The sequence below is a fragment of the Miscanthus floridulus genome, chromosome 18, assembly GCF_019320115.1.
Source record: "Miscanthus floridulus cultivar M001 chromosome 18, ASM1932011v1, whole genome shotgun sequence".
NCBI lineage: Eukaryota > Viridiplantae > Streptophyta > Magnoliopsida > Poales > Poaceae > Miscanthus > Miscanthus floridulus.
Window position 1 is genome coordinate 87,836,560 of NC_089597.1, and position 11,825 is coordinate 87,848,384.

General features: G+C 48.9%; 1 protein-coding gene across 2 annotated transcripts; it reads right to left on the bottom strand.

The window, feature by feature from the left end:
- Positions 1-320: 320 nt before the first annotated feature.
- On the bottom strand, positions 321-9,972 carry LOC136520021 (protein NRT1/ PTR FAMILY 4.6-like). 2 transcript variants are annotated; one of them, XM_066513423.1, is made up of 4 exons: positions 9,813-9,972; positions 9,542-9,650; positions 7,126-7,343; positions 321-1,974 (listed from the first exon to the last, which is right to left on the bottom strand). In XM_066513423.1, the coding sequence occupies exons 1-4, from the start codon at positions 9,813-9,815 to the stop codon at positions 496-498; spliced, it is 1,809 nt and encodes a 602-aa protein (XP_066369520.1). In that variant the 5' UTR covers positions 9,816-9,972; the 3' UTR covers positions 321-495. The 2 variants fall into 2 exon arrangements, with proteins under 2 accessions (XP_066369520.1, XP_066369521.1); XM_066513424.1 differs by lacking the exon at positions 9,542-9,650 and having other exon boundaries at positions 9,813-9,944.
- Positions 9,973-11,825: the final 1,853 nt, after the last annotated feature.

Below are 11,825 nucleotides of genomic sequence, written 5' to 3' on the forward strand. Positions count from 1 at the left end.
AACATTTTATTTGGTAAATATTTTCTACAACATTTTTCTCAAAGAATATTTTTTCGATAACAACTAATTCTTCGATGATTCAACACTGTTTTTTACCAAATATATTTTTATGGACTTACCAATTCATGAATCCATTAAATTAGAAATGTTTGAACAATATTTTGTGTTGGTAAATTAGAAGCTTGCACCTTCATCCGACCGGCGGGAACGAGAGGCATAAGTTTCAAATCTAACACTAAAATCTGATTATGATTTAATTCAAACATATGGACATCCGATTCACTGAGCCCCGCCTCTTGTTGATTTACTTGTTGAACCAATCAACCAAATCCATTACAGCTTCATAAACCACCATCATTTCCCACATCCTGCAGAAATTAAACTACATTTTCTTCGACTCTCTGCTTGCCACCTATATAAACAGTTGTACCCAGCATGCATCGCTCACGGCCACGGCGATTAATGGCAGCGCCGAGTGGCCATATGAAGATGGCATTACCCTTTGATGACCCCCGCGTTTCTGTACTTGTACCTGATGGCCAAGAAGAGGAAGAAGAGGTAGTTGAGGGTGCTGAGCACGCACATGACCCAGTAGAACCTCTCGAGGTGGTAGTGGTTCAGGCTTGCACCCTGCAGCCACGGCCGGTGGTCGCCGCGCCCTGTCGCGCTGTTCACGATGGACACCAGCACTGAGCTGAGGTAGTACCCCAGCGCCAGCGACGCCCACGACAGCGACGTCGCCAGTGATCTCATCCGCGGCGGCGCCTCGCTGAAGAAGAACTCGAGCAGCCCCGCCAGCGTGAACAGGTCCGCGGACCCCAGGAACAGGTACTGGAACGCGATCCAGAAGAAGGTGATGGGCAGCGGCTTCGCCGAGTCCAGCATCCCGTTGTCGGCCGCCACGTTCTTGCGCTTCACCTCGACGACGGCGGCCACGGCCATGGCGACGATGGAGAGCACCAGCCCGGTGCCGATCCGCTGGAGGTGCGTGATGCCCATCTCGGTCCCCGTGACGCGGCGCGCGAACGGGACGATGACGTGGTCGTAGACGGGCGCGAGGATGATGATGAAGGTGACCGGGAACACCGGGAGCGACGCGGGCGGCACGGTGAGGCTCCCCACGCGCGTGTCCATGGTGGCCGCCTGCTCGACCGAGAAGGTGGACAGCTGCGCCAGGCAGCAGTTGAGCATGATGGTGGAGAAGAAGATGGGCAGCACCATGAGCACGATCTTGACGTCCTCCACCTCCTGCACCGTGCACGCCAGGCGGCCGTGCCGCGGCGGCTGGCACTGCACGGCGCGGTTCAGGAACGCGAGCTCGTGGGACGGCTCGGCGGCAGCCACGATCGCAGCAGTGTCGGAGATCGACATCTCCTCCATCATGTTCATGTCCCCGGCCCCGGGCTTGCAGTCGTACTCCTTCATGTCGGTGCTCCCCGTGGGGCTGGGCGCGCGGTCGATGACGGCGCCGTTGCTGATGGCGCTCTGCGCGTATCCGCATCCGCCGCGGCGCCGCGCGAGCGCGGTAGCGACGAGGACCTTGGCGATGGTGGTGAGAGGGCTCCCCGTGGGCACCTTGTTCCGGTACAGCCTGGATCCCGCGGCGAAGACCGGGATGGAGAGGAGGATGGCGATGGTGGAGATGCCGAACCCCCACTGCCAGCCCCTGTTGTCCTCGACCCAGACGGCGAAGGTGACGGCGACGAGGGCGCCGCAGGAGAGGCAGAAGACGAAGTAGTTGAAGAAGGTGGAGCGGCCCTTTCGCCCCCGCGGCGCGTGCTCGTCGAACTGCTCCGCGCCGTGGGAGGGCAGCGAGCCCTTGATCCCGCCCACGCCCAGCGCCGTCAGGTACAGCCCCGCGAACAGCATCGCCTTCTTGGGCCCCGACACGGGCTCGCACGGTGCCGGCTTGGCGGCGCACTGCGGCGGCATCAGAGACGGCGTGCGCGCCTGGACCGTCAGGATCACCAGCCCCTGCGCGCCATGAAAGAAATACGTAAATAATAATTTAGACATGCGCAGACAGCAGGTAAGTTATTATCAGAATCGCAGCCCATTGTGTTTGGGCCGGGCCGAAATTCTACACACATTGCCAATCTGACATGACGATTTGGTGCGAGTGCTGTGCCGTTTATTTTCCTCTTATTGATTTCTTTTCCTTTCAAAAGCAAAAGAACCCTTGGTACATCGTGTCAAGTGACAACTGATGCTCATCATGTCAAATGATTGGGTAAATATCAGGCGATAGCGACAAAAAGCAGGCACACGGACACGGCAATGCAAGTGGCGGCGGCGGCCCTCTGCTAGCTACTCCTACTACTTGCGACGGGCCGGGGCCGGGGGCGCTGGGGCCCCGCCCGTGCGCGGCGTCGCTTTGCGCCCGTGAGCGGCGAGCCGAGCGCCAAAGCAAGGGAGGAGACCGACCCCGGCACCCGTCCCATGCCACGCAGTTAGCCCTTTGACCAGCCAAATAAAATGGCGGGCGGGCGCTGGCTTTATGTGTGTAATTGTCAGCGCTGATGGCTAAGAACTGCACGGCGAGGTTGAGACGTTTGCATGGCTCCGAATGGCTGGGACTGGGAGGCTGACGTTGACCTGGTTCTTGACCAAAAGTATTCAGCAGATTCAACTAGTTGCTGCCGTGCACATGTAAACCCAGCTCAGTGCAACTAGTTGGACTAATCAGCCCATCACAAGACTTAACCCTCCACTAGTGTGAGGTGCCAACCTTATCAAGGCCCAACGGGCGCGTCACGTCAAGCGTGTGAACTTAATACTGTTCACTATACCAGAACCCAGCACCCTGTTCATTTGATCACATGCTTATCAGTTATGATATAGTGTTTTTCTCTCACAATAAAACATCAGTCGGCTTGTAAGCCACGTAAACGAAACGAAACGAATAGGGTGCATACTGGTGTGATCTGCGTTGTCCAAGTTTGTCCCCCGCTCCGTCGCTGTCCTGGCCCGCCCTCGCTCCGCGTTCCGGCCACCGGGCCTACTCGTTCCTCTCCTGACACAGGGCCCATGCCCGTCCCGGCACCAGCCGGGCGGTGGTGCTCCGACCTGAAGCTTCCCGACGAAGCTGGAGATACGCGGGCCCACGGCAGTTGGCGTCCGATCCTCCTGCACTCCTACCCTCAGGCTATCCGCACTCATCCACCTCTATTTCCATCTCTAAAAGAGAATATTCTATCTTAGTCATCGAGATTCTCTACTCTATACCAATTTCTTCCGCACCCGTGTTATCTCTATCACATACTCTATACCCATTATTCCATATTTTATTCCCCTCTCTCCCCCTTTCTCTCTCACCAACTCTCTCTCTCTCTCTGCGCTACAGTGTTTAGCATGTGTGCTGCGCGCGCTGGGCTTCCAAGTGCACTGTGCCGCCAGGACGCTGCAGGCCGGTTTACAGGCGCGCGGTGCCGGGCCGTTTAGCGGTCGCGGTGCAGATAGCCTCACACTCGGCAGCCCCTGATGCGGTTCGATTGTTTCTCTGTTGCGAGGGACAGCGGGGCTTGCGGTTTTTTGTCAGCATTTGTCCCGACGTGTGAAACGTGTAAAATTTTAGGGTGTCACATCAGATATTATATAGAAATATCGCACGGGATGTTCAGATACTAATAAAAAATAAATTACATAATACGTCAGTAAACCGCGAGACGAATTTATTAAGTCTAATTAATCTGTCATTAGCATATATGTTACTGTAGCATGACATTGTCAAATCATGGACTACTTAGGCTTAAAAGATTCGTCTCGCAAAGTAGTCACAATCTGTGTAATTAATTATTTTTTAGTCTATATTTGTATGTGTCTAAATATTCGATGGAATATGATGTAAATTTTTGGAAGAGAACTAACAAGGCCGAAATCTAGGAGCAGACATCAATCATGCTCTGCACTGTTCAAAGTGCCTGCATCTATCACAAACAAATATTCTAGTAATTTATTCGTACGTGTCTGGTGATCAGGTTTGGTACGGACCACGGCCAAGCAGCCTCCAGAACGATCTTCCGTCACACGGTTGCGCAAAGGGCTACTCTACCGACTTGCTGTCCCTGTCGTTGATCCTTCCTCTCGATCCGCCAGAGGACCGTCGCGAGGTTGAAGCTAAACTTGTCCCTACCGTCTCCCGGGTTACGTAAAGCAGCCTACTAGCCGTCGTCGTCCTGCCGGTCAATCCAAGGATTATTAGGGCAGTCTCAATGGTGCATTGATGATGGTTTCTATCCTTATTAAATGACTTGTTACGTAGGTAAAATGCTGACATGGCAACGTAATTAATGAAGAAAGAGGGCAAAAATCATAGAAATGGTTTCTTCATGAAGAAACCAGGTCTACTCTTGACCCAATGCACCAAGAAACCATGAAATCGCCATTGGGGAGAAACCACCAGTTTCTAGGAAGCTCGTGTCGCACTCTCATTGGAGGAAAAGATAGAGTTGGGAGAGAGAAAGAGAAAATAGTTATTACTCATAGAAACCATGGGTTGGAAAACAGTACTTTTTTTTGTGCGGTATCCTATGTTATAGAAACTACTAGTTTCTTTCATTGGGACTGCCCTTAGACGCGACGTGACAGCCGCGTAGAGATCTCTTCGCAGGCGAGACGCGTCGCACCGCGCAGATCAACCGCAGGCGCGCGCGCGTAACGGGAAGGTGGGATTCCCCCGCCGCCCTCCGCTCGGGCCTCGCGTCGATCCGAAGTGGGGAATTCAGGCTGACTGATTGACGTAAAAGAAAAATATTATTCTAACTAGAAATTTATGATCGTTTACGATCAAATGAAAAATATTATTCTAACTAAAAATTTAAATACTACTTTAACTAAAAATTTATGATCGTTTACCATCCAGCAAACATGCTGACGTCTGGTTACCGTCGCGGACACTGGACATACACGCGCGCGCGTAGCTAGCGTGGTCGGCGCCACCGAACCGCCCACGAATGGGCCCGGCAGGCCGGTCTTCCAGGTCCTGGATATCGCGACGGCATCCGAGAACGGCGGTGGCGAGGGGCACACCAGCCATGCCACCGGGGCGGCTGGGCCTCCTACTAGTACGCGGTGAAGTGTATTGCTGGCTGCATATGTATAACAATTTGTTTATTAATATACGGCACTTCTACACTATCGGAAACTTGCATCTACAATTTGTGTTTCTGGGATTTTTTTATGTTTGTGGAATGCAATCGTATATAATCAAATTTAAGGCCCATCGGCTTTAACGTCTGCAATGCAATTGCCCTGCATCTTACGGCTGTTGACGTGTACAAAGACTAGTTTGTATTCCTGCAACTACAGGGCGGTTATTTATGCTCAACTTGTTGCTAGGGACTACATACTGTACCCACGTGATATCCACGTACAAAGGTCGCCTTCCTCGCTTCATATCAACATCGATCCTACTCATCCAACGGCCGGTTAACCTATACTACTCTTCCATGGTCACACTTCCAAGGGGGGGGGGGGGGGGGGGGGTTTGTCAGGCCCTGTTCGGCTGGTATTAAAGCCGACTTTGACTGGGGGGGGGGGTGTCAGGCCCTGTTCGGCTGGTATTAAAGCCGACCTTGACTGATCTGTTGTGAGAGGAAAATACTGTAGATTATAGCTGATAAGTTCAAACGAACAGCCCGATCGCTCCAGAAATATTTGCACAGGAAGACAAGAGGGCACCGGTCCTTTGCGATAATTTAAACGGGTTTCACATGGATATTGTTGCGCCTCCGGTTCTTTTTTAAAAGCGACAGGAGGAAGGTCCACTGATTTGCCTGAACAAGGCCGCTACGGCTACACGGATCGATCGGATGGTTCAGCTCAAGCCCATGCCCGGTCGGCCCTAAACACACATAGCTAGGCTGAAGGTGCAGTGACAGCACAATGTATGAAGGAGATGTGATTAAGCTTCCCTTTGACCCAGGGTATATCGAGTCAAATCGACCCATCCTCATCTTAGATACAATTGACCCTATTAATCATTGGCCCTAATTTCGCATTGCTGATCCTTAACCCAAATCGCAGGGAATTGTGCATGAGCTTGCATCGTCTCTGCTGGTTAATTAATTTAGCATACTGCTGGTCAGATTTATGGATGGCTCACAATTGACCGGCCTGATGACTACCTCAGTGAGCATATACTAGCTAGCTACACAGGTGACGGACGTGGAACACGCAAAACACGGCGATCTTCAGCTGACAGTACAGCCATCTCTGACCTCTAACGTTGGTGATGATGAGATTATTAGTGGTGAATTAATTGATTCCTCATAGAAAAACTACGGTCATAGTCGAGGCCATGTGTCCCCTCAGCACTTTTCTAGTTGGAGGGCGGGCTTGATGCATGCCATAGAAGAGGAACACAGTAGCGATATTCTATAGCCTGTTCGTTTCGGCTGGATTGGCTTATAAGCCATGACTGAAAGTACTGCTGGCTGGTTTAATATGAGAGAAAAAAATACTGTTCAAGTTATGGATTATAAGTCAGATACGAGCAATCCAGCCGAAACGAATAGGCTGCTAATCTCGGCCGGCCGTCAGCCAAATGAGAGCAATGGGGCTGGACTGTTGGAGACAGAGAAGTCAAGCGCTGACGTGGCTGCACAGCTGGACTGTATATATCGGCTAGTATAATCCTCTCACGCCACCAGCTTGGAGATAGGATGCGTACGACGACCACCCACCATAGAGATATGCTTAGTTATTATCATCAGCCTTTTCGTTTCGTCGTAAATAATCATGAATTATTTACTACTGGCTGGTTTGACTGATTTGGTATGAAAAAAAAATTATTCTAGCTTATAATCCATTATCGTATAAGCCAGTCGAACAGACTGCATATCAGGAAACATCAATGCTACTACCCTAGCTACTACTACAGCGAACAGGGTACGTGTACGCGCGCATTGTTTATTTTGGTACCATCCCATTCCCATGACGTGATGACAAACAGATGGATAGCAGGATAGGATAGGAGAAACTTGCATTGCATGAGCGATAGATATTTCTGTTTTTAAATTTTTAGTAGATAGTTGACAAATAGAAGATGGATTTTTGGCGCGTAGTTTAGTTAAGTTTGTGCAGCAGCAGCAGTAGTAATAGCAGTGCGTACGTAACGTAACGTACCATGAACTCGATGAAGGCGCTGACGATGTAGATGGTGTAGGTGGTGAAGAAGGCGTCGGAGAGGAAGCCGCCGAGGAGCGCGAGCAGGAACGCGGTGCCCATGAAGTTGGTGACCGTGGTGGCCGACTGCGACGGCGAGTAGTGCATGAACCGCATCAGGTACGTCACCAGGTTGCTCGCGTTCGCCAGGAACGCCAGGTTCTCCAGCACCTCCACCACTGCACCATGCATGCCACAGCAATTCAGTTCAGCGCCAGCCATCACGCATGATGACCCTCTACCATAATAGTAGTAGTATGTCGACAACGTCAGATCGAGTGCTACGAGCAACCCAAGCCTATTTGCTGATTGGTTTTTGGCTGATAAGCTCGACTGGTGCTAGTTTGTTATTAGAGAAAATACTATTAACTAGCCAATAAGTCCTGACTGAAATCAACAAGCGAACAGACTCTTTGAAACATCATGGGAATGATGGGGTGTTGAGTTCTTTAGTCGCTCCTAAAATTTATGTCACATCAAATGTTTAAATACTAATAAGGAACATTAAATATAGATTAATTACAAACTAATAACATAGATGACGGCTAATTTGCGAGACGAATTTTTTAAGCCTAATTAATCCGTCATTAGCATATATTTATTGTAGCACCACGTTGTCAGATCATGGACTAATTAGGCTTAAAAGATCCATCTCGCAAATTAGTCGCAAGTTATGTAATTAGTTTCGTAATTAATCTATATATATATATATATATATATATATATATATATATATATATATATATATATAGAACTACTATCCTGTAGCTGGCTACAGAATAAGTTATTCTGTAGCCACTTTGAGTTATGATAATTACTATGTTAATTTACGAGATTATAGTAACTCCTTACTAAGTGGTTTAATATAACGTTATGGTAAATATCCCCATGTGTTATAGTAACCCAACTATCGTAAATATGTATTGACATTATGGTAAATTAGTATATAAAATTATAGTAAATGGAGGTGGCTACAGAATAAATTATTTTGTAGCCGGCCATTGAATAGCCTCTATATATATATATATATATATATATATATATATATATATATATATATATATATATATATATATATATATATATATATATATATATATCAAACATTCTATGCGTGTGGAAACCAAAGAGCCCTAAGTCAAAGCGATGGCTTAATTAGTTCCAGCGGGAAACATCATGAGTAGCTTTTTTCCCAGCCTAGTGCAGACAAAATCATGCAGTCGCATCAAATTAATTGACTATACCCCGTACTGATTTTATTATAAAAAAATTCACGGAAGCAGCATGTGCGGTAGTAGTAACTGACATAACGCCCCCATGATGTGCGGGTTGTGTGGCGTTCCCAATGCGTACCGGCCGGCCAAATTTACTCCGCGACCCATTTGTGCCTTGTGATTCGTGCCGTGGTTTAATGCGGGTTTTGGGACGACGGACTCATCCTCCCCGCGGGACGCTGCGCTGTGCGCCTCAACGGCTCAGCAGACCCATCCAAGTCTCTCCAACCAACCGCTCTCGTCATCAGATCAGATCAGATGAGAGGAAGAAAAAACAGACTCGTTTCGTATCCCCTCGCTCTCAGCAGGATCCTGACGATGACAACACTCCACACACACTAGTTTCCCCTCGCACATGCAACCGTCTGCAGCGAGAGGAGAGGCTTCCAGATCGACGCACAGGCACGTCAGAGCAGAGGAACCCATCCTCGGAACGTCAGAGCACAGGCACGTCAGAGGAGCACAGGCACGTCAGAGCAGAGGAGAGGAATCCACCAACACCAACTGGTCATGCAGATGCAGTGCATGCACGCAAGTTGGGTGCCCTGCTTTTCTTGGGTTTGTGGCGCAATTGGGCGCCGAATTCCCCGGGCGGGCGCAAGTTGCAGGCGAGGAGCGCGAGCAGGAACTGTATGTGAAAGGGAGCGAAAGGAGGCCAGTGGGAGCGAAAGGAGGGGAGCGAGCGACCAAGAAAGGGTCCTCCTCGAGCACCACCTGTCGGACGAAAGCAGGGTGGAGGAGGGAAAGGTTGCGAGGCCATTGATTCTGGGAAAGGAGGATGGGAGGACCGGAGGAGAAGAAGAAAGCAAAGGAATGGAAGCCGTTGCTTTCAGTTCAGCTCTGCGCTGTGCAGGACTGCAGGCCAGAGGAAGGCGGGCGAGGCTCCGTGCATGGAGACCACCGGTATCCTATTCGATCCCTTGTACAGGCCTCCCTCGCGCTCGCGATGGCTTTTCGACGGCCCCAACCCCATCCAGAAGGTCCCCTGCAGCCTGCCGGGCCCCGGCCGCAATCAACAGAGCTCTATTCTATTCCAATAAGAAGAATCTAGAAGCAGAGAGGCAGGCAGGTGCGGTGCGGCGGCGGGGCGATCGATCGCTTACCGAGCACGAAGGAGGCGGCGCCCATGCCGCCGTGCCGGCCCCTGGTCGCCGGCCGGTTCCTCCAGTCCACGTACCCCTCCCACCGCTCCGCATCCCGCGCGCCGTCCTCCTGCAACCATCACCACCAACACCACCACGACCAAGAAATCAATCGATAAGCAACGACACAGGAATTAATTAGCCAAGGATCGGACAACCAGCACCGACGACGATGTAGCTAGCAAACAAATGCCCAGCAACGAAACCAAGGAAGCCGTAGTCGAGAACTCACCATGATGGTGCTCGCCCTCTCCGTACGTGCTCTGGAACGCGCACGGGCAGAGGAAGACGAGGGAGGCAGAGGCAGAGGCAGAGGCAGAGCAGGAGATCGATCGCGTTTGAGTTCACTTGTGCCTGAAGAGAGAGCTGCGAGCCGTGGCCTGCTCTATTTAAAAAGTGTGGAGGGGAGGGCCCGTCGCGTCCCTGGGGCTGCGCGCAGGGCCGCCACACCACATCGCACACCCGCACCGCACCGCACCGCACCACACAGGGCTGCTGAGAAGGACGCACGTGACGCAGCAAGGGCGGCTGCGGGTCAGGAATGTCAACCTCAAGATGCCCATAAGACCAGGGAAAAGGACGGGGGCATGCATCGCGTGTTTAGTTCCCACCCCAAAATTCTAAAAAAGTGCTACAGTAGTCATTACATCGAATCTTACGATACATGCATAGAACATTAAATATAGATGAAAAAAAACTAATTGCACAGTTTGGTTGGAAATTACGAGACGAACGTTTTAAGCCTAATTAGTCCATGATTGAACACTATTTGCCAAATAAAAACGAAAATGCTACAGTAGCCATTTTTCCAACTTTCGCCCAACTAAACACGCGCGTTTGTAAGGCCTTGTTTAGCCCATGTTTAGTTCGCGAAAAAGTTTTCTCAAAAAGTGCTACAGTACTCGTCACATCGAATCTTGCGATACGTGTATGGAGCATTAAATGTAGACGAAAAAAATAATTGCACAGTTTGGTTGAAAATTGCGAGACGAACGTTTTGAGCCTAATTAGTCCATGATTGAACACTAATTGTCAAATAAAAACGAAAGTGCTACAGTAGCCAAATTTCTAACTTTCCACCAACTAAACACGGGTTTAGTTCCAAAAAGTTTTCTCAAAAAGTGCTACAGTAGCCATCACATCGAATCTTGCGATACGTGCATGGAGTATTAAATGTAGACGAAAAAAAACTAATTGCACAGTTTGGTTGGAAATCACGAGACGAACGTTTTGAGCCTAATTAGTCCATGATTGAACACTAATTGTCAAATAAAAATGAAAGTGCTACAGTAGCCAAATTACCAAATTTCACCCCAGTAAACAAGGCCTAAATATGCATGGCGTTGTGCTTTAATTCGTTTCATGAGTTTCTTTTTTGCCAAAGTTGTAGCAGAACCGACCAATTTATAAGAATACAAGTACAATAGCAATCCGCAAGCGGTCGCACTATCATACTTGAATCCATATAAACCCGGTAGTCCGTCGAGTACCACGACGGGTCTCGATAAACGATTTACAACAACCAAGATCGTACAAAATTCAATATACATGCCACATATTACAAAAAGTTCACAGATACTTTCCATCATTAGAGTACGAATAAAAGTTATTACAAACCCAGTTTGATAAATAAAGCGGAAGCAATAAGTTCGAAGATAAGGTTTCCAACATAGTTTGATACAGTGCCAAGCCAGATCACGGTCCACAAAAGCAAAGATAGGAATTACTAAAGAAGCCTGCCCAAGGCTTACTCCTCATCCACAGCGGGATAGGAGCAACTCTTGCAATAACCATGATACACAGTGCCATCTGCAACAATGGAAAAATAAACCCTGAGTACGAGAAGGTACTCAGCTAGACTTACCCGTCATGAACTAGAAATAAAATGACTCCAAGGATTATGCAAGGCTGTATAAGTGGACGTAACTGGACAATATTTTGCGAAAAAGGCAATTACGCGTTGTACAATTATGATTTCTTTATCAAGTTAATTATAACTATCCATTTCTAGATTAGCAACTATCCTGTGCCAAATATGTGGTATATCATTTAGAAGCATACAATAGTAACCATAGCAGGTATTGTAATTCCATATTCATCTGAACCATCATGTTTCATAATATAGTTGCTACGATGTTGAGACTAGCCAAGTTTCTCACTATCCGGGAGAGACGGCGATTCGAATCGATTTCTACTAGCTGGGAATTTATTCCTAACATAAACCCAGATCTACCAGACACGATAG